Source organism: Lampetra planeri, chromosome 19, assembly GCF_965212315.1.
Source record: "Lampetra planeri chromosome 19, kcLamPlan1.2.h2, whole genome shotgun sequence".
Lineage (NCBI taxonomy): Eukaryota > Metazoa > Chordata > Hyperoartia > Petromyzontiformes > Petromyzontidae > Lampetra > Lampetra planeri.
The window spans coordinates 9,010,117-9,035,973 of record NC_136125.1 but is presented as its reverse complement, the minus strand read 5'-3'; the positions used below and the strand labels follow the sequence as shown (position 1 = coordinate 9,035,973).

The 25,857-nt window shown below is 49.5% G+C and overlaps 1 protein-coding gene across 2 annotated transcripts in view; it reads right to left on the bottom strand.

Moving 5' to 3' along the window:
• Window positions 1-25,857, bottom strand: part of TMEM131 (transmembrane protein 131) — a 109,129-nt gene continuing 83,272 nt past the window's right edge. The window contains exons 21-41 of one of the 2 annotated variants that reach the window (XM_078602917.1): window positions 24,868-24,925; window positions 23,503-23,614; window positions 20,383-20,524; window positions 19,212-19,321; window positions 17,929-17,998; window positions 17,136-17,257; window positions 16,592-16,734; window positions 14,731-14,917; window positions 13,909-14,094; window positions 13,029-13,196; window positions 11,192-12,003; window positions 10,420-10,571; window positions 9,480-9,706; window positions 8,710-8,867; window positions 7,609-7,842; window positions 6,735-6,885; window positions 5,586-5,719; window positions 4,754-4,880; window positions 4,535-4,638; window positions 3,424-3,713; window positions 1-2,115 (exon numbers count right to left, since the gene is read on the bottom strand). In XM_078602917.1, coding sequence (XP_078459043.1) covers window positions 1,660-2,115; window positions 3,424-3,713; window positions 4,535-4,638; window positions 4,754-4,880; window positions 5,586-5,719; window positions 6,735-6,885; window positions 7,609-7,842; window positions 8,710-8,867; window positions 9,480-9,706; window positions 10,420-10,571; window positions 11,192-12,003; window positions 13,029-13,196; window positions 13,909-14,094; window positions 14,731-14,917; window positions 16,592-16,734; window positions 17,136-17,257; window positions 17,929-17,998; window positions 19,212-19,321; window positions 20,383-20,524; window positions 23,503-23,614; window positions 24,868-24,925 — 4,143 coding nt within the window. In that variant the 3' untranslated portion in view covers window positions 1-1,659. The remainder of the gene's footprint in view (window positions 2,116-3,423; window positions 3,714-4,534; window positions 4,639-4,753; window positions 4,881-5,585; window positions 5,720-6,734; window positions 6,886-7,608; window positions 7,843-8,709; window positions 8,868-9,479; window positions 9,707-10,419; window positions 10,572-11,191; window positions 12,004-13,028; window positions 13,197-13,908; window positions 14,095-14,730; window positions 14,918-16,591; window positions 16,735-17,135; window positions 17,258-17,928; window positions 17,999-19,211; window positions 19,322-20,382; window positions 20,525-23,502; window positions 23,615-24,867; window positions 24,926-25,857) is intronic. The other variant, XM_078602918.1, reaches the window with a different exon arrangement.

Genomic DNA, 25,857 nt, shown 5'->3' with positions numbered 1-25,857 from the left:
TTTGCATTTTTTGGAAAAAGGTTTATTTTCAAAAAAAGGAATAGAAGTGCAACCCAAAGAAAGTAATTCGACAAAAAATGGCGGGAAAGTCAAATGCCATTTTGTGCTTGGCGATGGAACGCAAAGGGAAGGGGCCTTGCCATCATTTAGCTTTGCGACGGCGGCGGTGGCACACCTTCCTCTTCCAAAACAAGACGCATTATCACCCAAAACGTTGGCGTTTGTTACAACTTTTGTCTTGTTTCTTAAAGATGTCATCAACACATTAACTTCATTTCAATTTTTTTTTTAAAGAACCCTGTTTGGGCCACTGCCTCAAATTTTCGAAAGCGGTGGTGTGTTAGCTTGCATTTGAACAGGGCAACCCATAAATCCATTTCCCGTTTTTCGTGAGGGAACTCATGAGGAAATTACAACCACCTCTACGAACTTGGGAACTGTGAAACTTTGGAAACATTTAATTCCAATTATGCTTGTATCCTTATGCTGCATTGTTATTTACGTAAAAAATAAGGGATGTTATTTATTACCAACATCGACATCACTGTCGCTTTCACCAGCTCAGGGTTGATTAAAAACGAGGGAACCGTGAACAATTGGGAATTCCATTTCCTCCCACCTCGATGTCAGTTCCCGGACAGCGTAATACTGAAAGGTGTCTCCGACGGTCTGATGGCTTAGTCACGTCAATTGCCTCTCACAGATGTGGCATAATAATAACAATAAGAATAAAAATAATATGTGTGCCGTACCTCTCGTCACCACCCGCTCAACAATGCCAACTCGAGCGGGCGGACACAAGCCGGGTCTTGTAAACCATGTTGTCATCACAGTTCCAACACCCCGACTATAACCGGTCTACATCTGAATCTGCACCACCAAATGCTTTTTTTTTACTCCCGTTTCATCGTATAATCTCATCAACAAGTATTTGGCTTAGGTGCGTGCGGTGTCGTTTGCTTTGCTTCCTCTCATTTATTCCGGAAAAATTAGGCGCTTGATAAATCTACCGTCTCATCAGAGATCAAGGCCATGTGCAGCAGTGCAGAGGTCGGCAGGTGAAGCTGACAGAGCGGGAAGAAGAGAGCAAGATGAGGAAAAAGAGCAGTTAGCAGAAATCATCATCGTCGTCGTGTGTGTCATTAACAGCCTATCGTCATGGCAACCGATCACAAACCCAATATACTTCCAAACAGAGACCCCTGAGGTATTATTTAGCTGCGGGTTAGAGATAAGTGAGTGCTTTGGGCATACTCATGTATACTGTATACCTCATAATCACATTGCGGTCATGTCAACATCTTTAATTTGACATGTTGTTAAGCTTCCTGTGTCATGTTACCTTCCTATGCTATTATATGTTAAATTTGCTCAAGTTGTTTGTCTGTCCTTCTTACAAAGTGAAATATCCCAATAAGTTTAAAAACAACAAAATACCTTTAAACTGTCGGATATAATTTCAACATCCAAAAGGTAAAAATAAAATAAACAAACTTTGTTTTTGGAAATCTAGCGGGATTTCCATTTCAACACAATGTAACAATTTCCCTTAATCACTCTGAAACACCTTTTTTTAAAAAAACAAAAAAACCCCACAATTCGTGATCGGTTCCCACGACGATGCTCGTTAAAGTGCTCATGGACACAGTGAAATATCGGTTAGGCGTCGGGAAGCTCCCATGGGGAGCGGCGCTGAGCGGCCGGAGGAGGAGGGCCGGGCCTCCAGATGTTATCCAGGCCACTGCACCCAAACGGGTTGAACGGCGCCAGCGGCGCATCTCCGTGAGCCGGGTGAGGGGCCGGAACCAAGCGATCGCCGGCGCCGCGACCCACGATGCCCGACTGGCAGCCAGGGTGGCCGGCGAACGGAGAGGACGACGACGAGGAGTTTGACGAGGACGAGGAGTTTGACGAGGAGGCCTGCAGCGACAGCGACAGCGGGAGGGCGGAGCCGGGCGGCGGTGGGGCCATGACGGACGGATGAGACGAGGGCGACGTCGGGTGGTGGCCAGGCGCGGTGGAAACGCTGAGCGTGAGGCCGGTGTCGCCCGGAGTCGACCAGATGGAGCCGAAAGGGTGAGTCCACATGTTGTTGGATGCGCCCATCAGCAGTGGCTTTGGGGTAGGGGTAAACACACAGGCACGTGGGTTATTGTACAGCTCGGTAGGTTTCACTCGGGAAAACACTTCAGAAGTTCTGAACTTCTGCGTTACGCGGAGGTCAACTACAATGTATTCGTGATTGTTCCGTACAGCTGTCCGATGTGTTTCTAGGTTGTACTGTGTGTTGTTTGGCATGATGTTCAACATTTCGCTCCATGAGCTGGGAGCTTCTTCAGTTTCTTCAGGACCATATCTTGAAACTCTCAGGACGTGCAAGCGACACATCAGACCATGCGGAACAACATGCGTACAACCTGATGACACATCAAAGAGCTATACAACAAGTACATTTTACAGCAAAAGCCTCATGGCCTGCAAAGCACAATTGTCTTTCTTCCCTTGTGAGCATTGTGCTCTTATGTGTGTGGTTTAATTTTTGGGCCAATCATGCGTGCGTAATTGAGAAATAAAATTTTAATTACAGGCACGATGGGACACACTCGCTTCTCCTTAAGGTTAGCCGGTAAAGTTTAGAGTCTTAAAAAGTACCGTACCCTTTTTTTGGAGCCAGTTGTATGTTATCTCTCCAAGACAGATGCAATTAGTTTCACTGAAATGTCCAATTTATTTAATACTGTGACGATGAGCACATGAACATGCTGTCACTACCGGTCGAGTCACTGAGAAGCCAAGATTTGAATTTGAACCTAGATCACGAGATGCACAGAAGAATACCAAAAACATATAGCAACACCTAAAAACACGTCATACAAAAATGTCATGCAAAAATAAGCTATTTTAAATAATGAGTGATTATCCATCCGGTGTTCTTAAAAATCCGGCATCCCCCCTCCCCCCCCCCCGAAGCCGCTGGATAATCGATTATCGATTGTATTCCGAGCTCCCCTTTGTGAGATCTGCCCACTTGAAATGACCGAGCGGTAACACGTTTGCGCGCTTGTTGCAGAGTCACCGTTCGAACCCAGTGACCGCCCTGGTTAATAAAAAAAATACACGCCGTCTGCTTCACTGTGGGGTGTCTAAAGATCCTGTGAAATAAAAAAAAGAGTTGACCACGTATGTTGGTGTCATGGCCCGAATTTGTAAAACACACAAGCAACATCGCCCAGAACTGGCAGACTAACACCCATTTGCAGGCGGTGCTGATTGCGTCGCGTGGGGACAGCTACTCCGGGTCAGAACCGCGGCTGGACTGCAGCAGGGTATTGCTTGCATTTCCGGGTCATTTAAGCAAGCACCCTATAAGAAGCAAACCCGATCTTCACACGTACGAAAAACCTTCTCTGCCGCGGGACTCACTGAGCTGGTGGGGCTGGTGGGCGAGGAAGGCCCAGTTGACCACATCCCCCCCTGGGAGGGACGCGAGTCGGCCATCAGGACGCTCCACGGAGAGGCCGACGAGCATCGTGAGGACGGGGCTGAGCACGGCGGGGCGGACATCACGGCTGGGGGAGCCACCGAGGCCGGCGGGGAGCTCCCGTCGCCGCCGGACGGACCGCAGTTGTAATTGGCGGCCCACACGGCCAGGCCGCTGCCGATGCTGCCCACGGAGTTTTGGGGGCCCGATCCGGAGCGAGAGCGGCCCAACACTTTTGGGAAACGCACACACACACACACACGTTATCACACGAGTATAGGTGTAGGCATGAAATTGCTTGTACACTATGAGACCTCCTTTACCAGTGGCAAAATATAGTAATAGGTTTTTACCCTTTCAACTGGTACAAAAACTGACACCTTTATACAAGGCATCATGTTTGCAATAACCACAACACAAGCAGTCAAAATGCAAACCAAAAGAAACAACTCTGATGATGATAATGATATGCACGGTCCTTGAAGTTGATTGGTCCACACCCGAGACAGCTTTTCTTAGAGCCTAGTCTCCATTGGTGTTGGACCAGATGATGCCATTTTGACTGCTTGTGTTGTGGTTATTGCAAACATGATGCCTTGTATAAAGGTGTCAGTTGTTGTACCAGTTGAAAGGGTAAAAACCTACTACTATGAAATTGCTTGCTCACGCCATTGCTGGGGGTGCGCTTTCGCTCAACGGAGCTCCAGAGAAACCTTGAGGTTTAGAAGATGTTTCTGTAACATCTGGCAGTTTACCAGTAATGGGTCAAGGCAAGCCCGACTGTTGATGAGACAATGTATGTAAAAACCAGTCCAGAGTTTGCTTGCATTTAACCAATGCTGCTAAAATTATCAACTCCCAGAAGGCCTTGTGGAAGGACAGATATACGATGGCGATGTATTGTGTCCTTGTTGATCGTGTGACCTTATCCTCTCCTTGTTGATCGTGTGACCTTATCCTCTCCTCAACAATGCTAATGACTATTTTGTGTTAATCATAGCTGAAGAACGCCAAGAGGCAGGGGGGACAACGGGGGGTTGCTTGGAGCAGTACCTCCACTGAGGTCGAATGAGTTGGAAGGTCCGAAGGCGGAGAAGGTGAGCGGCGGAGTGTAAGGGGGCGACTGAGTGAACACACTGGCCCTGTACGCGTTCACACTGCACGCGGGGGCGGGGAGGGGACACGTTAGAGACACGCTGGCACGTCAAGCGCACACGAGAGAGAACAATTTGACGAGCTTACCTACTCCCTTTCGATGCAAAGCGGGCGTACCTGCTGGGCAGCACTTCATCCCTGGGAACGGCAGGCTCTACCAAGCCACAGGGCTCCTCCAGCATCAGGCTGCCTGTGGAGTTGGACTTCTCTAGCACAGCCTTCCTGGGGTCAGCCAGTGGAGCTGCTGACATGACACAACACGCAGAACATCGGTTAGGAACAGCAAACAGGAGCCCCACATACAATTCTCCCCTTTAAAAAACGCGTATAATGTGTCGCTAACCCAGGTGACTGTGCTACCAATGCAAAGGTGCATTTATACTGAACGATATAGGACAAACCTGCCTAAGGTTAAGGTGAACACTTAATTTAGCATGTGAAAATAATATTCCATCTAATTTAGTGCCTCCATAATCCAATTTAAAAGTGAGCACGGAGGCGCACGCTTGGAATTACACCGAGAGACGAAGAGAGGAACACACGGGTGAGAGAGGAAACACAAATTAAGTCGCATAACATTTACCGTGAAGAAAAACAAGTGTGGTTGGTCAGCGCACGTCGCTGGAAAGAATGATGGAGCCATGGTCAGAACTAACAGCGGAGCGGCCACCAAAAGAGGAAAAGTGGACGTCCAATGAAGAGATAATCTTGTGCGGTGTGGGTACAAGATGGATCGTTGAATAGTAAAACCATGAGCGACGGCTTGGGGGGTGGATTGACCACGTCTGATGATGATATCCAATGTATGTAGGTGACACGTAGAATAAGAGCAACATCAACATTCGTTATCGTTTATTTGTTAAAATCGATCGGTGAAATTTCGCTTTAATGTCCGGAGATAATAATGCAATATAGAAGAAAGAGGGCACAGGTTGGGAATTAGCGTTACCAATCATCTTCTCGTGTCCAGCAGCAACAGCGGCAAACGTGGGGTTTCCGTTCCTCCCAGGAAGAGAAGTAGCTTTCGTCAACTTCCCCTTCACAGCGTGCCCTGCGCTGCCATTTGGCTTCATTCCGACGTCACTGCGGACGAAACGAAAATTACGCGAGTGAGCGCGACAAAAAGTGCCCCCCCCCCCTCCCTCGCGTCTTCAACATCAATGTCAAGCGATTACGTGTGCTACCTTGTGGCATTAGAGAAGCAAAAAATGCTGGCCTGAGACTCGCCTATCCCGACTAGTTTTGGCAGTGGCCTTATCCGTAACAACTGCCTGATTACTAATCTAGTATACAATTACAATAACCCCCCCCCATCCGCCTCAAATCGTTGCACCTGATGAGTTAATGATGACGTCACCCTGCTGCTGCTGCTCTATATAAGAACGGGAGACACAGCAGAGCCTCACCATTCTGGCGAATTGCCCGATGATGGTGGATGCAATTACCAGCGAAACGTCGTACTCAAAAATTGAAAATCTTGTGGTTTCACGCTTCAACACACCGGTGGGCTAAAGCAGTGAACTATTTGTCTTTTGTCAAAGTGACACTTTTTTTGCTGATTGGCCGTGTCGGGTGGTGGAGGGTTACGATATATTTATAAATAACGCGATCTAAACCCAAAAACGTTGATTATGAATAATATTGGTCGCGAAAGCCTACGTGTTAAACTAAGTTAGAGGTCAGTTTAACACGTAGGCTTTTGCGACTAATATCCATAATACAGGTTTATTTTTCGTGGGTTAGATCGCATAAATATAAATGTGTCGTTGAACCCGCCACCACCCGACACAGCCAATTAGTAAGGTTTGTCACTAAACAGAACGTGCCAATTCGTTACAAGTACAGCACAGGGGTTTGTTGGAGATAAAATCCACAACATTTATATTTACGCGATTTAACAAAAAAACAACAACTGTATTATGGAAGTTACAGGTCAATATTTTTACACTTCTGCCGCAGCCCAGAAGCACACTTTTTATTATTTAATCTCATGCCGCGTCTACATCTGTCTTCATCAAGGTAAAGTGCCTTGACTGCACTTCGTCGAGCAATGCTTATCCACGTCTATGACCGACTGACTATACAAACTTTTCCATACCCGTTGCTCGCGACAACGCTGCTGTAACTGGCCCCCTGCTGAGTTGGTGCTGGCGAGGAAGGACCCGATACGGGTGACCCGCGAGAATGCCTGTTGAGAAGCGGTTCGGCGTTGAGCGTTTGCAGGGAGAGCTGGTGAAGGCTGTCCGTGGCTGGTAACAAAACGGCACGGTAATCATTTTAGGATGGAACAACAACGCACACATCTGTACTCTGCATAACTTCATTCGCATATAATGCACGCCAACATTACAAGACAATTATCAGTTAATTAATTCCTAAAGTGGCCGCGTGTCTCCGTTCACCAATGGAGCATTGAATGGTGCTAACCTCCATTGAGCCGGTGGTGAAAATTTCACGATCCCATGATGGTGACCGGCATTTCCATAGAAAAACCACTTCTGACTGTCTACCAAGTTCACCAGGTGGTACTAACTTGAATACTTTATCAACCCCTGTGGGATGATGGGCATAGGTGACACTTGCCAGGATATGATCCTCTATAGCTCTCCCATGAGTTTTTGGGTTGTACCACGTGCCAAACAACACACGGCACAACCCGAAAGAAACATCACAGAGCTCGGCAGCACAACCCTGATAATATACGCAGGATGATTTGTATGCACGTTGAACTTATTTCGCACCTTAAGTAGCCATCCGTACTAATCGGAGGTGCACGGTTGGCTACCTACACCGTTCCTCTACCAACTGAGTCACCGTGCAATCCTTCCTGGTTAATTTATCCGGCAACTTTGTAGCCGTGGCATTTAACCGACGCAAAACGGCCCTTTTAGATTTTTGATTGTTGTTGGCGACAGATAAAATTCGCAAAACGGACGAGTGACGCGACCAACGAGGGCGGCGCACGGACTTACAGCTGCTGGCTTTGCCCGCCATGGATGGGAGGTCCCACTCGGGCGGAGGGGAATGGTCCTTCTCCCCCTCCGAACTGCTGTTGGTCCGGCTCGCCGTGCCGCTGCTCTCGGGATCCGACGCGAACGCCGGGGAGGTCTTGCCACCACCGCTGCCATTGCCGCCGCCGCCACCTCTGTCTGTGCCCACCGTGCTCAGGCCAAAGCTGCCGCGGGCACCCATCGGACCGCCGCTTCCTGCACGTGGGAATTCATGGACACAATCGTTTTGTGACGCTCGGCACCATCTGGCCTGCACCGCCGATGCATAGTTCTTTAGAACTGCTTTTTGTGTTTGGCTTGTTGTCTCTACCCCGCACCTCCCGATTCGCGCGGTTGGCTACGTACAGTGGAAAATAAGTTCCACATACATAGATCAGAATACATGCTGACAACAGCACCAAATCATGCAAGAAAATGAAAAGAATATTGGTTCGTTTTATAACTGTGTTTTCTCCCTGAATTATATACCAACTATGCCATCGGTGTTACGTATCTTAGGATTGAATGAATATCCATTTAGAGCTCTTGCAGAAAGAATAGCATCGTCCCACGTCAGAGAACGGCTTCTGGAATGTCATCACAAAATTACTCCTGACTTTTCTCCAATTAGATGGTGTACCTTCTCATCATCTACTGTCACATGGCGTAGGGGTATACGTGTGTGTGCGTGTGCATAGACACACGCAAACTGAGTGTGAGTTTGTGCATGTTTATTCGTGTTGTATGTGTGCATGTGTTCATTCCTGTGTTGTGTGTGCATAACTGCATGCGTGTTGCACCCATGTCTGAGTTGTTTGTGCCTGTGTATTCACATGTGTGTGTGTAGCGGTTAGCGCGCTGCAGTGCGATCCGAGTTCGATTCCCGCTCACAGTGAACAGCGGTGACGATTATCTGAACCAGTCCTAGGCCTCCCCGAGGTCAACCGACCCCCTCATGTACCGTTGCCGGCATTCATAGATGCTCGCCGACGGCACTTGCTCCTACAGTCTGTTGAAGGCTATACGGTGGGGGGGATCTTTGTCTTTGTTGTGTGTGTGTGTTTTACGTGTGCGCACAAGAACCTTTGCCGCGCTGTTTGGCGAAGCCGCCATGCTTGCTGTTGCGAGGGTTCACGTCGGCCTTGAGGGAGGAGGCACTGCCTGGCTTGCTGGAGAAACCTGACGAATCCTTTCTGCGCTGCCGCTGCTCAAACTGCGTCGTGTAGGGCAGCTCCAGGGAGCTGGGCACACATCAACCACGCATGCATTCAGTATTTCGTTAATAAACAATTAGACATCACACACCGCCGCGTGCTCGCGCGTTCGCTGCTTGTTTCAGAGGCAGGTGGCTACCCTGGTTAATACTGCGAGTGTATTAACGTTGAATACATTACATGCAGTCTGTTTCACAGTGGACGTTAAAGATCATGTGACGTTATTCGAGAAATAGTAGACCACATGTGTCGGGTGTCCCAGTCCGAATTTTGCCAAATTTTAAATATTACTCGCAAATTACTTCCATGGGAAAAGCCACATTGGCAACATTGCCCAGGAGCGGCAGACTCCTGCCCACTTGCAGGCCGGTGCTTTGTACACCTTGTGCCACACAGGGACAGCTGGGGGTTACCCTGGGGGCTTATTAGGGCAATGGAGTGGTTGAGATGAGATGCGATGTAAGACACTATTGGGCTGCGTAGTTTATTTAACGGCTCTATATCATATCTCCTAACTCCATCATATCTCCTAACTGGCTGACTTGGGCCCAAACATAGACACGCGAGCACACACAAAACACAGAGATCCCTCCATTAGCCTTACACACAAAAAAACAGGAAAACCGCGCCGGCGTTCACCTGGGCTCCCGCAGGTCAGCATAGGGGTCGCGCCGAGAGCCGCCACTATTCTTCCTGGGGCCGCCACCACTTGTGACAGCCATCGCCGCCGCCGTCACCGCCGCCGTCATCGCCGCAATGGACACTCCCCCGGCACCGCTGGCCCTGCTACCGTAGCCGCCGTCGGCACTAAGTTTACGTGCTGGAGGGGAGGCCTGGCTTCTTGGCTTGAGCAGTTGCTCGGAGGCCTGCAGGGGTAGATATGGTCGAGAGAGAGGAGCGTCGGCGTTGTTAAGTCGTGTACCACACGCGTGTAACCACAGCACTCGCTGCACACGCTCGTACATCTCTCTCCTCCATGGGTCGTTTATTTTCGACCGCTTCCCGATTCCTGTAACATGTGAAGCACGGAGCGATACTTGCTGTTGTTTAGTATCACGACCGATGTCACCACGATTGTAGTTAACATCTGCAATGTAGAATATCTGTACCGTCCCAGACCGCCCATGAAAGATAACAGCTCATTGGGCCCTTCTTGCTGAAATCAATAAAATCTATCTCAATACCCCAAGACATTAAATGCACTTATAATTACGTGCGCACGCATGTATGTGTGCGAGCATGAGTATAGGAGTGGTTAGTGGGGAGCAGTGGCGCAGTGGTTAGAGCAATGCGCTGCGAACTCGTCCAATCATCAGTGGCGGTTGACATCAGAACCATCCAAGGGACCCTCGGTCGACTCAGCCTCAGATGAGCACCGGGTGCGATGTGTGAACATCGCCACTGAGCAGACAAAGGCGGCCGGCCGGGCGTGGTGCTGGCCACCCACCCGCTCGTGTGCCGTGCCGGCCTTCATAGGTGTTCGCAAACGGCACTTGCCCCAACAGTCTGTTAAGGCTGTACGGAGGGGATCTTTGTCTTTGCTTTGACGGGGGGGGGGGGCAGAGGATGGGGGGGTCACCTTGTGGGGGTGCGGCGGCTCCAGGTCGGGGTTGGAGGCCTCGGTGGTCGTGGACGACGAGTCGTCGTCGTCGCCTCGCCCGGCAACGCGCCGCTCGCGGTCCTCGCGCCGCTTCTGCAGCTTGGCCACCTTGCGCTGGACCGTCTTCTTTCCTGCCGGCGCCACGCGTCGTCAGCGTTAGTATTTTACCGTGTACGCTGTCATCACCCTCGTCGTCGTCGTCGTGAACCTCATCGACACTAGCGGCAGCACGATCATCATCATCAGTGGCATCATCATAATGATTTAAATTGGTAAGAGCATCATCATCATTATCAAGGCCTCACCATGAGCATGACCATGATTGTTAATATCATCATCATGATAATTTATCATTGCCGAGATCATCATTAACATAAGTATAATCACCACCATCACGACGATGCCCTTCATCGCTCTCCTTACATAATTCAAGGTGTATATGGTTGAATGGCCGAAAATATAATGCAATGTGTACAGTGTCTCAATGCTAACATATTTTTTGCAAGATGATGGGTTAAAATCATAGCTACGGTTAGCCCAGCTTCATCAACCTTATCACCATCGTCAACAACATGTGCATCACAATCGCCACCACCATCACTATCAAAAGATTCATCGTTATAATTTTATCGCCACCATCATCACCACTGTCGCCGTGATTACAAGTGACCATCATTGCAATTATTACGATCATCGCTAGCATCACACCACGCCCGTTGTATCCCAGCGTTGTGTTGCAATGGGCCGGCACCTCGGCTGCTGCGCTTGGAGTGCGACGGTTCATCTCCGTCCATCTCGCCCACGAGCGCCTCCATCGCCGTAGTCACCGTCGTCGATTGCTCCGATCCCTCGCGCTCTCCCCTTTCCTCCTCCTCTTCCTCCTCCTCCAGTGCCTCCGCCTCCACCTCGGGCTCCGGCTCATCCAATCTCCCCGCATCCACCGAACCCTTCCTCTCGTAGCCCAAGTCCGCGACATCGTCTGAAAACGTCCCGAGTTGCGCCGCTTGAATGTCCAGCGCCCGCTCGTCTTTTTCCGGCGTCTGCGTGCCGCACTGGTGCGTGAGCGTCTCTGGCACGGGGCTCGGCTGGTTCTGCGTCTGCTGTGTCGTGTGGGGCAGCTGATTCGTCTGCTGCTGATGACTGTGGTGATTGCTATTGCTGCTGTTGCTGCCGCCGCCACTGTTCTGAACTTTGGCATTGCGCTGTTTTTTCCCGGACGGCCCCTGCGGAGCGGTATTTCCCGCAGTCCCGTACTCCGAGCCGCCACCATTCCCGCTTCTATGCGGTGGCGGCGCCACGGACGCGGACGAGCCGGAACCTGGGCTGCCCCTGGAGGCGCCAGCGCTGCCGGGGCTGCCCTTGGAACTGCCGAAGCCCGTCTGCTGCCCGCTGAGCGCGCCGCCGCGGGTCTGGTGGCTGTCGGTGCCGTGCTGCTGCTGGTGGTGGTGCTGGCTGTGGTGGTGCTGGTGCTGCCTGGACGCGGCGTTTCTCTGCGTGGCGACGCTGCTTGTGGACGGGAGCCCTCGCCCCCTTCCAGGAGCGGCGCTCTCTTGTGTCAGCGTGCTGCCGAGCAACGCAACCAAAGAGTGAGACGAAGCGCTCCAGACAGAGCCGACACCAGGGGAAGGGAATCTATAATCTATGAACCACAGGCATGACACACTCTGCCACTTCATTTCACAAGGCCTGTAAACCACATGAGGTCGGCCACTTTTTATCAACCTATAAATTATATTTATCCATAAGTGGAAATATTTTAGAAGCAGTAAATCGGGTAATTCAGATTTTTTTTTTATTCTGACTGCAGAGTGTTTATAATTTTTATACTCAGTCACCGCAAAGGCATCTTAAGAGGAAATAAAATAGGCATTGCATTAGAGTGGTAAAGTGAGCCACAATTATTTTCGAAATGTTACTGTTTAAAGCTACGGTGTTTGCAAATATGTGGCTAGCCAAAGGTATTTGATGACCAGTTCGGCCTTCAGTCATGCAAGGGTTCTCCTCATTCCTCTCGCCCCCTCCACCATCCCCCCCCCGCCCCTCACCAACCCACTGACCAACATCTCCCCATGGCCAACGTAGTGTGGGGGAGGCCTTCATCCAGAAGTAAATAAATAATTATTCATGCTTAAAAACCATGGGGACACTAAGTTAAGTCATTAGAAATCGAACTTTAATGTACATATGCAGGTCGTTCATGAACATATATATATAAATTAGTTTACATGTATGACTTTAACATGTTGGCTTTATCACAGACAATAATATACTGTACACTTCCTAACATATTTTTTGGTTGGGGCCACCTAATCATCTGGAGAAAAAAACTTGTGTCGTGAAGGCCCTCCACCACCTGACGCAGTCAAACAAACTAAAATAGCTGCAACAACAGTCGCTCGTCGATCGTGAACGTGACGCGGTTCAACCTCTTTGGCTGCGTCGTTGTCGGGCGGCACAAACTTTGATCAGATCATTGCCCCCCCCCGCCTCCATTAATCAATTAACGAATGAAACAGGAACAACGTGTCAAGGCCCCAGAAAATGTTTTGCGAGCGAGCGCAAGCGGCGGCGGCGGCGAGTAGGCGTACCTGTGCTCCTGCATGAGGGAGGCGCCGATCTTGCGGAGGTCGAACGGTCGATCGGTGAGGCCCTCGCACAGGCTTTGCTCCGCCTCCGCCTGCTGCTGCTCACGGAACTGGCGCCACTGCTCCTGGGCGTCCATGAAGGCCACCACCAGCACGCACGGCAGCGTCACGCTGCACACGCGTGCACACACGTGGACGCGGGACGCGCGCAGACGAGAGGATTAGGTCGGTCGTGGGATCTCTGCACCTGATTGGGTGAAATTATGACGTCACCCTGCTGCTCTATTTAAGACCGGGAGCAGGTGGAGGGCTTCACTATTCTGGCAAATTGCCCGACGATGCTGGATGTAATTACCAGCGAAACGTCGTACTGCTGATATTCTACATCACAATTGTAGACGTAAGAAATAGTATTTTTAAAAAACCTTTTTAAATAGGTATGTGACAATTCCCACTAGACAAGTGAATATTCACACCCCAGTGATTTGATGAAGTTTAATGATTCAGGGTCAACGTTCAATTCAAGAGATTTTTTCTCATTTGCACGGTCTGTTTATATTGTCTTCCATGTATAGTATATTTTTTTGCTCCATCTGGTTTGTTCAATTATCCTAAAGTTACATTTGCATATAACTTGCAAACATTGCAAATAACCTATTTTCTCTATTGCGATAGCTCGTTCGCAGCCGCTTAGATGGACTACTACACCACAGAACCGTGAGAGACTGCGATGGAGAGAGGCCTTCATCCAACAGTGCAATTGATCACGGCCGACGCTCACAACGTGAGGATCAGACGACGGGTGGCACCGGCTGTCGACAAAATAAATTTGTGCGCGACGGTGCCGTAGACGTCCTCGCGGGCCTCTCTCGCGCGCCCTTACACGACAAGGCCCAGGACGGCGGCGTAGAGGAAGGCCTCCCAGCTCGGCCGTGGCAGGGCCTCGGCGCACGTGGCCAGCATGTGGTAAGGCAACGAGGCGTTGAGCACGAAGGTAAACTCGGAGCCGCGCACCGTTCGCAGCCGCAGCTCCCGGATGACGCGTGACGCCGTGAAGTCGGGCGTGAACCTGAGCACGCGCAAAAGACAAAGGTTCGCCCACGTGGCCTTTGACACAGACTGCTTTTGGGGCGAGGGATTGTTGGCGAGCACCCATTAAGGGCGGCACGGCACGCGAGGGGCCGGAACCATGCCCGGCCGCACATATAACACAAGCGGACACACGCATTAATACTCAGACAGTGCTAAAAAGATAACAATCGTCAGTCTGGCCTTTAATAGGCCGTTGGGGCAACTGTGAAGGGCAGCAGGGCGCACGCCTGGCCGCGTTTGTCTCCCCAGTGCTGATGTGTTTGCACACTCCGTTAGGTACCCATTTAAGGCTGAGTCATCCTAGAGGAGGCTCAAGATTAGGTGGCTCAGGGTTCAGAGGGCTCTGGAGTCAGAGGGCTTTGGGGTCAGTGTTGAGCCAGCACTGTTGAGAACCAGGATTCTAATCCAAGACACCAAGCGTGATAAAACCGAATGCTGGAGTATTTTATCATTATGATTTATGCAAGAGGCTACAGAGAAGCAAAGAGAGAAATCTCTGGTGGTAGCATGCATGTACGTTGACCTTCTTTAGCGCCGTACATAGCCAACCGCGCGCTAATCGGAGGCGCGAGGACAGGCAAGGGGGGGGGGGGTGCACGGCGCGACGACTCACGCGATGACGATGTCACGCGTCGCGTTGGGCTCCAGGACGAAGACGGAGCAGTCGACGACGCGGAAGCCGTAGCCCTCGCAGCGGAGGCCGCTCACCTCGGGTGCCGCCACGTGCAGCGGCAGCGGCCCCACGTTCTCCACGCGGAACGTGCGCATCAGCGTGAACGTCGGCTGCTTCGGCCGAGACTCTGCGGAGGCAGCAAAGGGGAAGCGGGGGGGGGTGAAGGGGACGATCGAGTCAGCGCTCTTTGACGGCACTCAAAAGGATTTTCTAATAATCAATTGAAACCATTCTAGATTTGAAGCTTTCGTGACTGCAAGGATTCATACTCTTTGGTTTTTTCGGTAAAGTCACGTAGGTAAAAAATTTGATAAAATAAATGATCTAATTTAGTTGTTTTCATTTATTTTCTTTTATTTTTTACCTACTTGACTTAACCAAAAAAACCAAAGAGTATCAATTGAAACCCTCTACAGCCCTGACACAGAGGCTCATCACCTAAACACCTTACCTCTTATCAAGTTCAAGTTCATTTATTAGGTATAGCCCTGTGAGCCATTCGGCTCTTGAATTGGGTGCAACCGCAACAAACAAAAAACATGAACAAAAAACATCATAAAGTGAATATGTGACTGAGTGCAAACAGAAAATCCAAGAAAAGACAGCAAAATATTGCAGAAAAAACACCGTACACCAACGCTATAGCCTTCACTCTAGCACTCACCGAACGTCAAACGTGGGGACACTGTTCGACTGCAGTCGGTGGCACGCGACTTGTAAAACATAGCCACAGCGAGAAGTCAACTGGGAGTGGTGTGCCAGGTCAAAAATATTTTCGAGGTCGACAAGTGGAAGAGGGCAGGCTGAAATGAGGCCCCCGGGTAAGGAGCGCAGACCCCTACATCGTAGTCAGGAGACGTCATGCCACCACGTGAACCGCTTGGCACTGTCAGCAAGCCAGAATATGGGAGGTGCTGTGTGTTTTGAGTAGGCGAGTGGAGATGCAATGATTTGCCAATTACCGGTAAATAAAAATGTTATACCCACAATAAACGCATGAAATCCGGTGCAAGATTATTTGCGGCATACATGAATCAGGTGAAAGCGTCATCTTATGGGGTGGAATTAACGAGACTAAATGAGACGAGGCATAATCTCTTCTTGACTTTGCAATTCCATTGGCAATTCCATTGATGAATGGAATTGAAACCCTCAATCGTGACATTTCTTTCAATCTCAAGGGCGATAATCGTTATGTCACCTAGCCCTAAGTAACACCTCGGTGTTTCACACGGAGGAAAGTGCAGCAGCAGTTGATATTTTATCTGCACGAACTACAAATGAGATACAAAAAAAAGCTTCCAATAAAAATGTATAAATAGGCCACGCATCCTTAGAGAATTCCTGAAAAAAGTGCTAAAGATTTATTGAGTGAATATACGACTATTATTGAAATGGTAATAAATTTAATGATTCGTGTACAATAAAACATTTGAAGTATAAAAAAATACAAGAATATACGTGATGCTACGTTGTTCATATATTAATAAAGATGATTTACTTTAAATTGAATAACTGACATATTTCTGGAATGCCAATGCCAAGTCCCACTCAGATCACATTATAATTGAAATGTTAATTCTCTTTTTAATCAATGACAGCTTTCCCAGCTCACAGGTGTGAATAATTCACTGTCGTCACAAAACGCGTTGCCATTCTGACTCGCCGCGCAAAGAGAGCGGAAAGAATATAACCACAACAAGCGTACGGTAGAGACGAACGAACAGACTGACTCAATGGGCAAAGGAATGAACGGACGAAGGAATGAACGAATGAACGAACGGAGGAGGAGAACACTCACTGTCAGTGCAGTCTCTGAGCACTGCCTCGGTGACCTTGAATCGGAGGGAGGCGTTGGGGCCCGGGGGGCGGCCGGCGAGTCGGAGCGCCTCGTTAACGCCGCGACCCGACACCACGACGCCGTCCAGCACCGTCAGGTTATTCCTGCCATGTGACGCAGCGTGTCGGCACACGGTATGGTGTGGTACAGCACAGTGCAAGCTCAGAATCAGGCGGTTCCGGCACGGGACAGCATGGCACAGACTGTCAGGGTATTGCGTGGTGGTGGTGGTGTTGCAGGATATGATGCGGCTACGATGCGGCGCGGTATTACGCAGAATGTCTGGTACAGCATGGGAGAGCATGATACTTTATGCTGTACAATAGTCAGGGTACGGCACATTAGAGCATTGTAAAACGTGGACTGGGACGGTACAGCAAGGTGTGGTAGGGCACGGCATGGCACGGTATGGCACGGTGACAGTGTCCCTAGCAGGGCGCGTCACGACTCGGCATGGGCACAGCGCGAGTCATTGCGAGGCGTCGCCCGTGTCGGCGCGGCTCACCTGATGAGGATCAGCGTGGTCTCGGTGCGGTTGCTGGTCGGTGTGAAGCGAACGCCGATCGTGCGGCGCTCCCCGGGGCCCAGCTCCACCCGCACCAGGGGCGAACCGCCGGACGCCCCCGGCTGCACCGGCGAAATTGTACGGTCACATGGCGAAGTTAGCGACCACAGCGGCACGTTAACCAGGCACGCACAACCAAAAGTGACGACACTCGCGTCACCAAACCTAAGTGACGATGCAGTCGCACACACGCTAGGGTGGCAATCGAATGCACCGAATACCCGCGCGTCACAACCAACCGCACGGTTACACGCGACCAGGTTAACAACCGGACAGCCACAGAAGCATGATAACAACCAAAACGATCAGCCGCACAAACTAGATAACGGCACGGCCTCACAATCAGCGCAAGAGCCAATCGAGCACACGGTGTGACACGGCCATGGTAACAACCGGCCAATGACATTTGCGCAATTATATTAATTATCAAGCAAACAATGACAGCATCACAAGCAAGCAATGAACTAAATAATCATACGGCGACAGAGCAACCACGCACGGACACGACCAGAACGGCAAGCACACGACCCAACCGCCATAAAGAAACACCACACAACCAGGCAAACCCACGCACAGCGAAAATGCGTGATGTCATACACACACACACACACATCCGAGCCAAATGGCAATGCACAATCCGCATCAATACAGGCAAGCAGGAGTGCATTAAATGAAGTAAGCTTTAAAAATAATACAACAAAAAAATCGAAGCTAACGTTTCAAAGCATCTCACCTGTGTTATATCTGAAATCACTGAGAAAACTCCTGAGGTTTCATTTACGTTGTATTTTTCGAGGTTTAGCCTGCGACCGAGAAAAAAAATAGTAATTCCGTTAGTGAGCAGATGGCAAGAGGAAAGGTCACCAAAACCCTAGAGGCATGCAACAATTCCCCCCCCGCGAGATTCGGGGTCACGATTCGTTTCGGCTTCGCCGTCGTCCCAGTTGATGGGAAGGTGCCGTGGGCGTAACGGTTGGTCCGCTGCTCGATTCGCAATCCAGCGGCCATCGAATCAATCTCCCGGCGCAGCAGCTCACAAAATTGGCAGGTCTCTTAAATCCACCCCGCCCGCCGCCTCTGTCCACCCAGCAGTACCGCTGGGTTACACCACGGTTAGTCGACGATCGGCAGGACGTGTGTGGCGGGGTAAAGTGTGGGTACTCCCGCACCTCTTCCCTGTGGAAGAGTAGGCCAAAATAACACCATCTCGAGGGGCTCTCGAGAGCTCCGTATAATGGAGGCCCTTTCCGGTAGCAGTGACGTGGGCAATAAAATGTAGGGTTGCATCTTTACCTTGCTACCTCCTCATCCCATCTCATTTCCATTGTTTCCCTTTCTTTGCCTGGTTTGTACAGTTTTGTTCACTCCATTAGCCGTAACACTGGTGTACAATTAGCACAACATTTGAATACACAGTGAATTACCGATTCTTACACGCGCAATTTGATACAATGCATCACTGGCGCTGTGCATCGTGATGCGTTGTGGCCAGCAGAGGGCAATGAAGCAAAATCCACAGGTCTAGTGGTAGTCGTAATAATGAGAGAACTTTACCGGGACGCTCCCACAGCGGCACTCTCCGCCTTCATAAAGCCACCAATGACCAGTGTGGTGAAGTATGGTCAAATAAATAGTGACCCGCATTGCTAGGGGAGGCCTTAGTTCAGCAGTTGATCGAAACTGTACGTGTACATAATTAGCATATGATACTGAACAAAAAACCTTGTTTAAAAAAATCCCATTTTGATCCCCATCGTGCTATCGCCGTCGCACCACGAAACAATGCATCGATTGGGATTTGTCGCACAGCCGTGCGACACTTGGTGTTAGAGAAGGGCCCACGGTCCGAAGCGGATGTCAGAGCCACCCCTGAGATCATTGTAAGAGTCGACGATGCCTCGCCGATGACTCGATGCACCACGATATGCCCAACTGAACGCCGCTTTGAATGAAAAATCGAACTATGCCATGACACTTGCGCGGAGCTGTCGGGGAGTGGGGTGGAGGTGGGTATACCGCTCAGACAGCAGCCGTACGGCCGTGCCAGGACTTGGGTACCAGCGCACGGGGAACACCTGGCACACGACCGGCACGTCGGCCAGATTCTCTAAAATCAGCTCCTCCACCTGCGTGCACACACACGACACAAGGACAGAGAGGCGCCGTTTAGCCGTACGAGCTGACGGGGAAAGTGCTGGACGTGAGCGTTTATTATGTTCGGTCTAATACGAAAGCGAGTGTGTGTCTTGTGGTCAGAACCAGGCATGTTTTGCTACCTTTGTATCCCCTGTGCTAAAGTTCACGTACCGGATCAAGTGACCAGAGAAGGTCACGTTTGCATAGGAGGGAGTGGAGCAGTGGTGCAGTGGTTAGCGCACTACAATATGAACCTGGTGAAGTACGTTTAAACAACCCCCAAGTGACCATCATGGTGTGAGATGGCCCTCAATTGTTGAAAATTATTCCACAATTTAAATGTTTTTTGCACAGGGGGAGGTGGTGTAGAAGGATCGGTTCAGAAACCACTTGCCACCGATGTGAGATGCGGTGAGGAATCAAACTCTTATGGATGGGTTCATGGCGTAGGGCACACAAACCCCTTGGAGCGATCGCTCTTTCGACGTAAACGGAGACATTTATGGGGATGAGAATCAGCGCGAGGGTGTTGGGGCAAGGGAGGAGAGTGTTGGGGATAAGACAGTGTGTGTGTAGCTCGCGGCTGATTCTTGCATGGATTCACATGTCAACCAAAAACAGCTTGCATCCGCCAAAAACCTTTAAAACAAGTAAATAAACAATCGTTTGGCCGATTGCCTGTGCAGTTGTCGGCAGTGCGTCTAAAGGATGACACATCCTAAAAGAAAACTCATTGCTATTATCTTGAAGATAAATCCTTAAGTTGTATATCCTCAAGACCATCAGTCACGTGTTTCATGAAGAATTAATGAGAAAAGGATAGTTTAATAGTGACATGGGGCACATCTGGTAAAAGTATGTGGGGCTGACGGAGGAAGGGACTGCCAGCTGACCGCACGTCCTGGTTGAGCCTGCCAGAAATGTGTCAGCGTTACTTTCAGTCGCATCATCTTCCTTTAACGGAGAGTCTACGGTACGTGACGAGAGGAAGGGGGCGGCCGGGACGGGAAGGGGACTCTGCGGCGGTGACGGCTTCAGCGCTGCGACTCACGGAGCTGGTGTTGCGATTGGTGAGCGGGAAGGTGAGCGGCCTGCCGGACGTGTTGACGAGCGAGGGCCATGTGAGCTGCGCCACCACCCTCAGCGGCACCTGCTTGTACAGGTCGGTGTCCACCTCGAAGCCCGCCTCCAGCCTGAACGCGAGCGCACGCGGGAACGCGTCCACGCGGGCATCAGCAACGTAGGCACACAACCATGGACGACAGCGGCAGCGACAACCGCCGGTCGTCGCTACGTGGCGCGCGATGTCACCGTGCCACTTGCGCCAGTGATGCGCGGTGCGCTTGTCGAAGACACGCTCGCAAGAGGTCAAGTGACAGGCCCGGGCGTTTTGGGTTAACCGACCAAGATGATTGATTCATAGCGCAATTCGCTTGCCACCGTGCCACCACCCCATGTGTATGACAAATGCCAATGGTTCAGGGCTCGGCATCATACCCAGGTCTCTCAGTGTAGTGTAGTGCACGGAACACTATGCCACTGTTTCCAACGCACGTGAATTACTTTCATTTTTCATTGTGCATCATTACACTGAGTTTTGGGGTGGAGTGTTGGTGCAGTGGTTAGCGCATTTCGCACTGAAACCAGTCACCTGAGTTGTATTCTTGGCCACAGCTAACATCAGTCGTATCTGAATCAGTCCCGGACCACCCCTTCACCCACCAATGCTGACCAGCATTGTGAAGTATGGTCAAACAACCCCCAAAACTGACAGAGCACAGGGAGGCCTTCATGCAGCAGCAATGGATTGGCTGTACATCAATAAATTATATGGATTTATGCGTTCAGCTGCATAAAGCCGGTTAAGACGTTAAACAGGTCCTGTTTCGTGAAGAGTGTAAACACGAGCATTACAATGATGGATACTTTGGTTTTGAACATTGGCCTTAGCGAGCCATCAGGGCTAGCAGAGTGAATTTTTTGGATGATGCAACCTTTCCTGGTTTTTGTCAGCAGTGCACGAACGCGTCTATGAACGGTGCAACGTAACTTTAGCAGTTGGAAAGCCACAACAATAATGTTTTGTTCGAAATAAATACGCCGCAGATATCATTTAATCACTAATTAACTTTTTATGTTGTGGCAAGTGTTGACAAGGACGTACTGAGATTATTAGCAAAATTGTGGAGCGACTGTACAAAAGGTCCCGTTCAGAAAAACCCAGTAATTTGAAAATAAATGCAATAATAAACACATGTTTTTAACAATGACGAACGACCATAATTAAGTTTGGCCGTGACTAATTGAGTTTCCCCGCTGAACGTCAAACTATTCCCCTGTTAAAATGTTCAACCAAAATCTAAACCAGCCACACTTCCTGTTCCCTAAAAGCCATGGCGAGCCGTACGTTTTCTAGCAATGATGGGCAACGTATAAAACATAAACATAACATGACAGGCATATATCACACGTGCAGCACTGAGAAGTCTAACAATGCCGCGAAAAACTGCCAACTTAAATAGGGACTAACTGGCAACTGATATACAGACTAAGTCGCAGGCCGAAACATTGACTACAAAAACAAAAATTCCCAATTGGATTTTTCAACGTAAGATTAAAAATAAACGTTACGCCTATGAACCCGTATGGATATTTTTTGCTCCAGCACCGATTATTAAGCAAACCCCTGTGCTGGTTTTAACTTTCTGAGCCTCACCAACAGGGCCGCAGCCTGTTAAAACAGCGACTAAACTACTTTCGCTCACGACATGATGGACTTGAGTAGACTTGTAAGTGGTTAGGATTCGCCCCTCCTGCTGTGCGATTCAAAGAATCTTCACCATTCTGCTTGCAATTCAACTTTTTGATCGATAACTTTTGGTTTCGTTTGCACTCCCTCATTTGTCTATTGACTTGTTTGTTCTGTTTTGTTCATTTTGTTTGCCTAACGAGGGCATTTGCTAATTATTTGCATTCAATGTAACTCATTAATTACACGTGCAATTCGATGCCTGTGTCGTGACTGTGAATGTCACTGTGTGGTGCCGGCCTTGCGAGGCCACCGAGGCCACGGCAAATAATGTGTTGTCATTATGTGCAGCCCGCTTACTGGGCATAGTACCAGCCCTAGCGGGGCTTGGGTGAGCGCTGATTAGCGCAGAGGCTCCACGTACAGTGTGCGGTGCGGCTCCCGGTGAGGGAGCGAGAGGGAGCGTCAGCCAGCCAGGGTTACGTTGGGGCATGATACGCTGGTTGACCTGCCGACACGTGACCGGATGATATTGGAGGGGGGCCACCGGTGGACGGGGGCCGCTGGGTGGTCACGTGGTATAGAGGAGCTCTCGGGAGCCATCGGGAAAGAGCTCGAGAGATCTAGAAGGTGGGCGGGGCGAGGGGCGGAGCCAGCCTCAGCCCGGGCCGATATAACGGGGGCCCCGTGAGGGGCTCGGGGTTTCTTCGGGTTGTTGGTGAAGAAGATCCACGTCGGGGAGAAGAAGCCTCTAGCCACGCGGTCCGGGAGCCAGCTCGTGGTCCAGACTGGGATAGCGGGACCGTGTCTAGTTCTGCCGTAGCGTGGTTAGATGGGCGTTCAACACCCGAGTGTAGGTCACATTACGTTGTGTTGAGTTGATGTAATAAATCGTGTTGCTCCCAAGACAACGTCTGCGACTCAGTTGGACTCACTACACCTGTATCCTAAGAATACAAGTTTTCTAATCCTTTTTCACAATAGTATATTGCGTTTGTGCTTTTGCATCATTTTCATGAAAAGAACCATCCTTTACAAACATATTGCAGTGCATCACCCCGTGTATTTGAGAACAGCTTGTGGAAATATATTTCACAGAAGCTCTTAAGAAAGTCCTTCATGTGACCATTTGTATCTGTACACTAGGGGAGTGCACATTCCACATACCCAAGTACAGTGAGAAATTAATGTCGGATGGTCATAAAACCAATAATTCAGACACAGCCCTGGTTTCTTACAGATGCCTGGTTTCGGACCCAGGCCTGGTTTCAGACAAAGGCCTGGTCAAGGACGCAGGCCTGATCAAAGAGGCAGACCTGGTCAAGGAGACAGGCTGGTCAATAACACAGGCCTGGTCATACCGCCCTGGTTTTAGACACAGCACTGGTTTCGCAGTATCGCTCTCAGAGCAATTGCGCTCACCTGTGCAGCCCTCGCTCACGCATGGACGCCCAGCGGCGCTGAAGCTCGCGGAAGAGCTTAGAGTCGGTGTCTGCCGGCTCCTTCTTCAGGTTGTCCTGCCACCGCATGCCCGCTGAAACGAGCAAATGCCCAAGGCACTTCGCGTTAAAAACGATAACTGTTGATTACTCCCTCATGTGATGATCGTTGCTTATCCTTTGCCTGTGATCAAATCACCCAGAATGTACAGGATTTCATCAGAACTCAGCTAAGCAGGGTTGAGCATGGAGAGTGCTTGGACAGGCGACAACGGTGCCACAGGTGTTATAGGCTCCTGCGCAGATACATGGTAGGCAGTAAAGGGTAGTGCCGTAAAATCTATTTTTTTTTACTGTACTTTCTCATTTATGCTCCTTAAATTTACCAATCTGCACTGACCATTGTGGTGAAGTATGGTCAAGCAATCCTCATGACCCACAAGATATCAGGACACCATCATCCAGCAGCGGATTGACAACAAGGCTGTACATGTGTGTGTGCGTACGTTGATTTGTTAGTTCTGTGACTCCGCCATTAAACAACAGATGAATAAGGGGATATTTCTATGCTGTGATATCAACGTAATAAATCAATAAGCCAAAGATCAATCCACAAAAACCTTTGCAGCCATATAGAGCAATACAGTTATCATTTACAGTGGCTTACTCCTTAAAGTAAGAGGCAGCGTCGCAGACCGTTATCTTTAAAGCGACCAAAGTTTAAGAACAACAAAATATTTACGCACACTGGGACCAAAGGCTACTTTGAGCTTGAATATGGTTCCTTGTGCCCGAGTTATTTTTTATTATTAAAACAACACTTTACGTCTGCACCGCAGATCTCCTTGATGAAATGTACGTTTGTCGTGTAAAAGAGGCTCCTCTGGATATAAAAACAATGGGATTTACGGAATCGTAAAAAAAATGAAACAAGGTCAATCTCCGTCTGCGTAAAAACGATCTCAATCTAAGCTTCATTCTCATGTCATTTTTGTTTTCTTGCCACCGCGGGGCAAAGATAGCTGTGACTGACGCTTCCTGTGCAGCTCCTCGTAAAGAAGAGCATGATAACAAGAGATTTTTCTCTTTCTTTTGGGCACGACACAAAACAACACCCAGTGTTGACACCTGCCTGTGCAAAGTTAGGCACAAGAGATGTTTTGGGGGCTTTCTTCTTCCAAATAAAATCCTTTGGAAGACTTGTTTATGCATGGGCTTCCATGTGTAAGTCCTCCAAAGAACAAATCCCCATGACGCCCCAATACAATCCCTTCCTGGTGCCCGTATCGACCATGGCCATCGTGATGCCAGGCCACGTGACAGCCCGACCCTGCGAACGTTCGCTTACCTCCAACGTAACAGTCCGTATCACAAGCTGCGCTTGCATTAAAATAAATATTCCCGATCTGAAACAGAGCAAAGTAGCGTGCATATTAAAACCCACTTAAATTTGCGCAAAATTCATGACGGCATTTGTTTGGGATGCAGTACAACGTCACGTGTCTATATGTATATGGCCGGCATATATCCATCTTGACCCATTAACCGCTGACGCGTAGTGCAGCCGTGCGCAAGGTGAAACTGTCATCTTGTGAAGATGTCCACACCCCCGACCTTTTCACAGACAGTCATGTGCTCTTAAACTCACGTGCATTCGTTTCCTTCTCAAGTGCAGCAAAGCACAGTCCCCCACGTTTAAAACACAGTTTGTGCTTTCATTTTGTCCAGTAACTTGTTTGTACAAAGTGTCAATTTCTGTGGATATTCACAAATGTGACCTGTTCACATATCCGCCAAAAACTGAAGTCCTAAGCGAATCGGATACACGATATTCTACTGTACACTCACGATAACAGAGCAAAAGTGTGATGCAGTGGAGAGGACTTCATGGTTGAGAATATCCAAACGCGGTTCTGTTTAAGCCATAGCTCAAAGCAAAACGATCTCAAAGCTGGGCGTGTAACCATTCACACCATTTCTACGTCGTTGCATTGTGATGATTCGGGGGGTGGAGATTCAATTCTAGAATCCTTTCTCGACTTGTTTGTAATGTCTTGCCTGTACTGCTTGTGTCATCTATATTGTGTAAAGCTTGCACTGCATGCCTGCTGCTACAATCATCGATAGTGCTGTGCCTACCAACTTTTTGTGCTCTTTCATCTCATCGATGCTAAATTGTCTGTGCACTCTGTGTACAGTCCAACCTGCTGATTCTATGTTGTTTGTTGGGCCTAAAAATGCATTTAACGTGCGTATGTATTTTGAGATCAATTTTATTGGGCGAATCGTGAGATGCTTAGGTGTAACAAGTGGTGGAAACGCGTCGGTAGACGGCGGT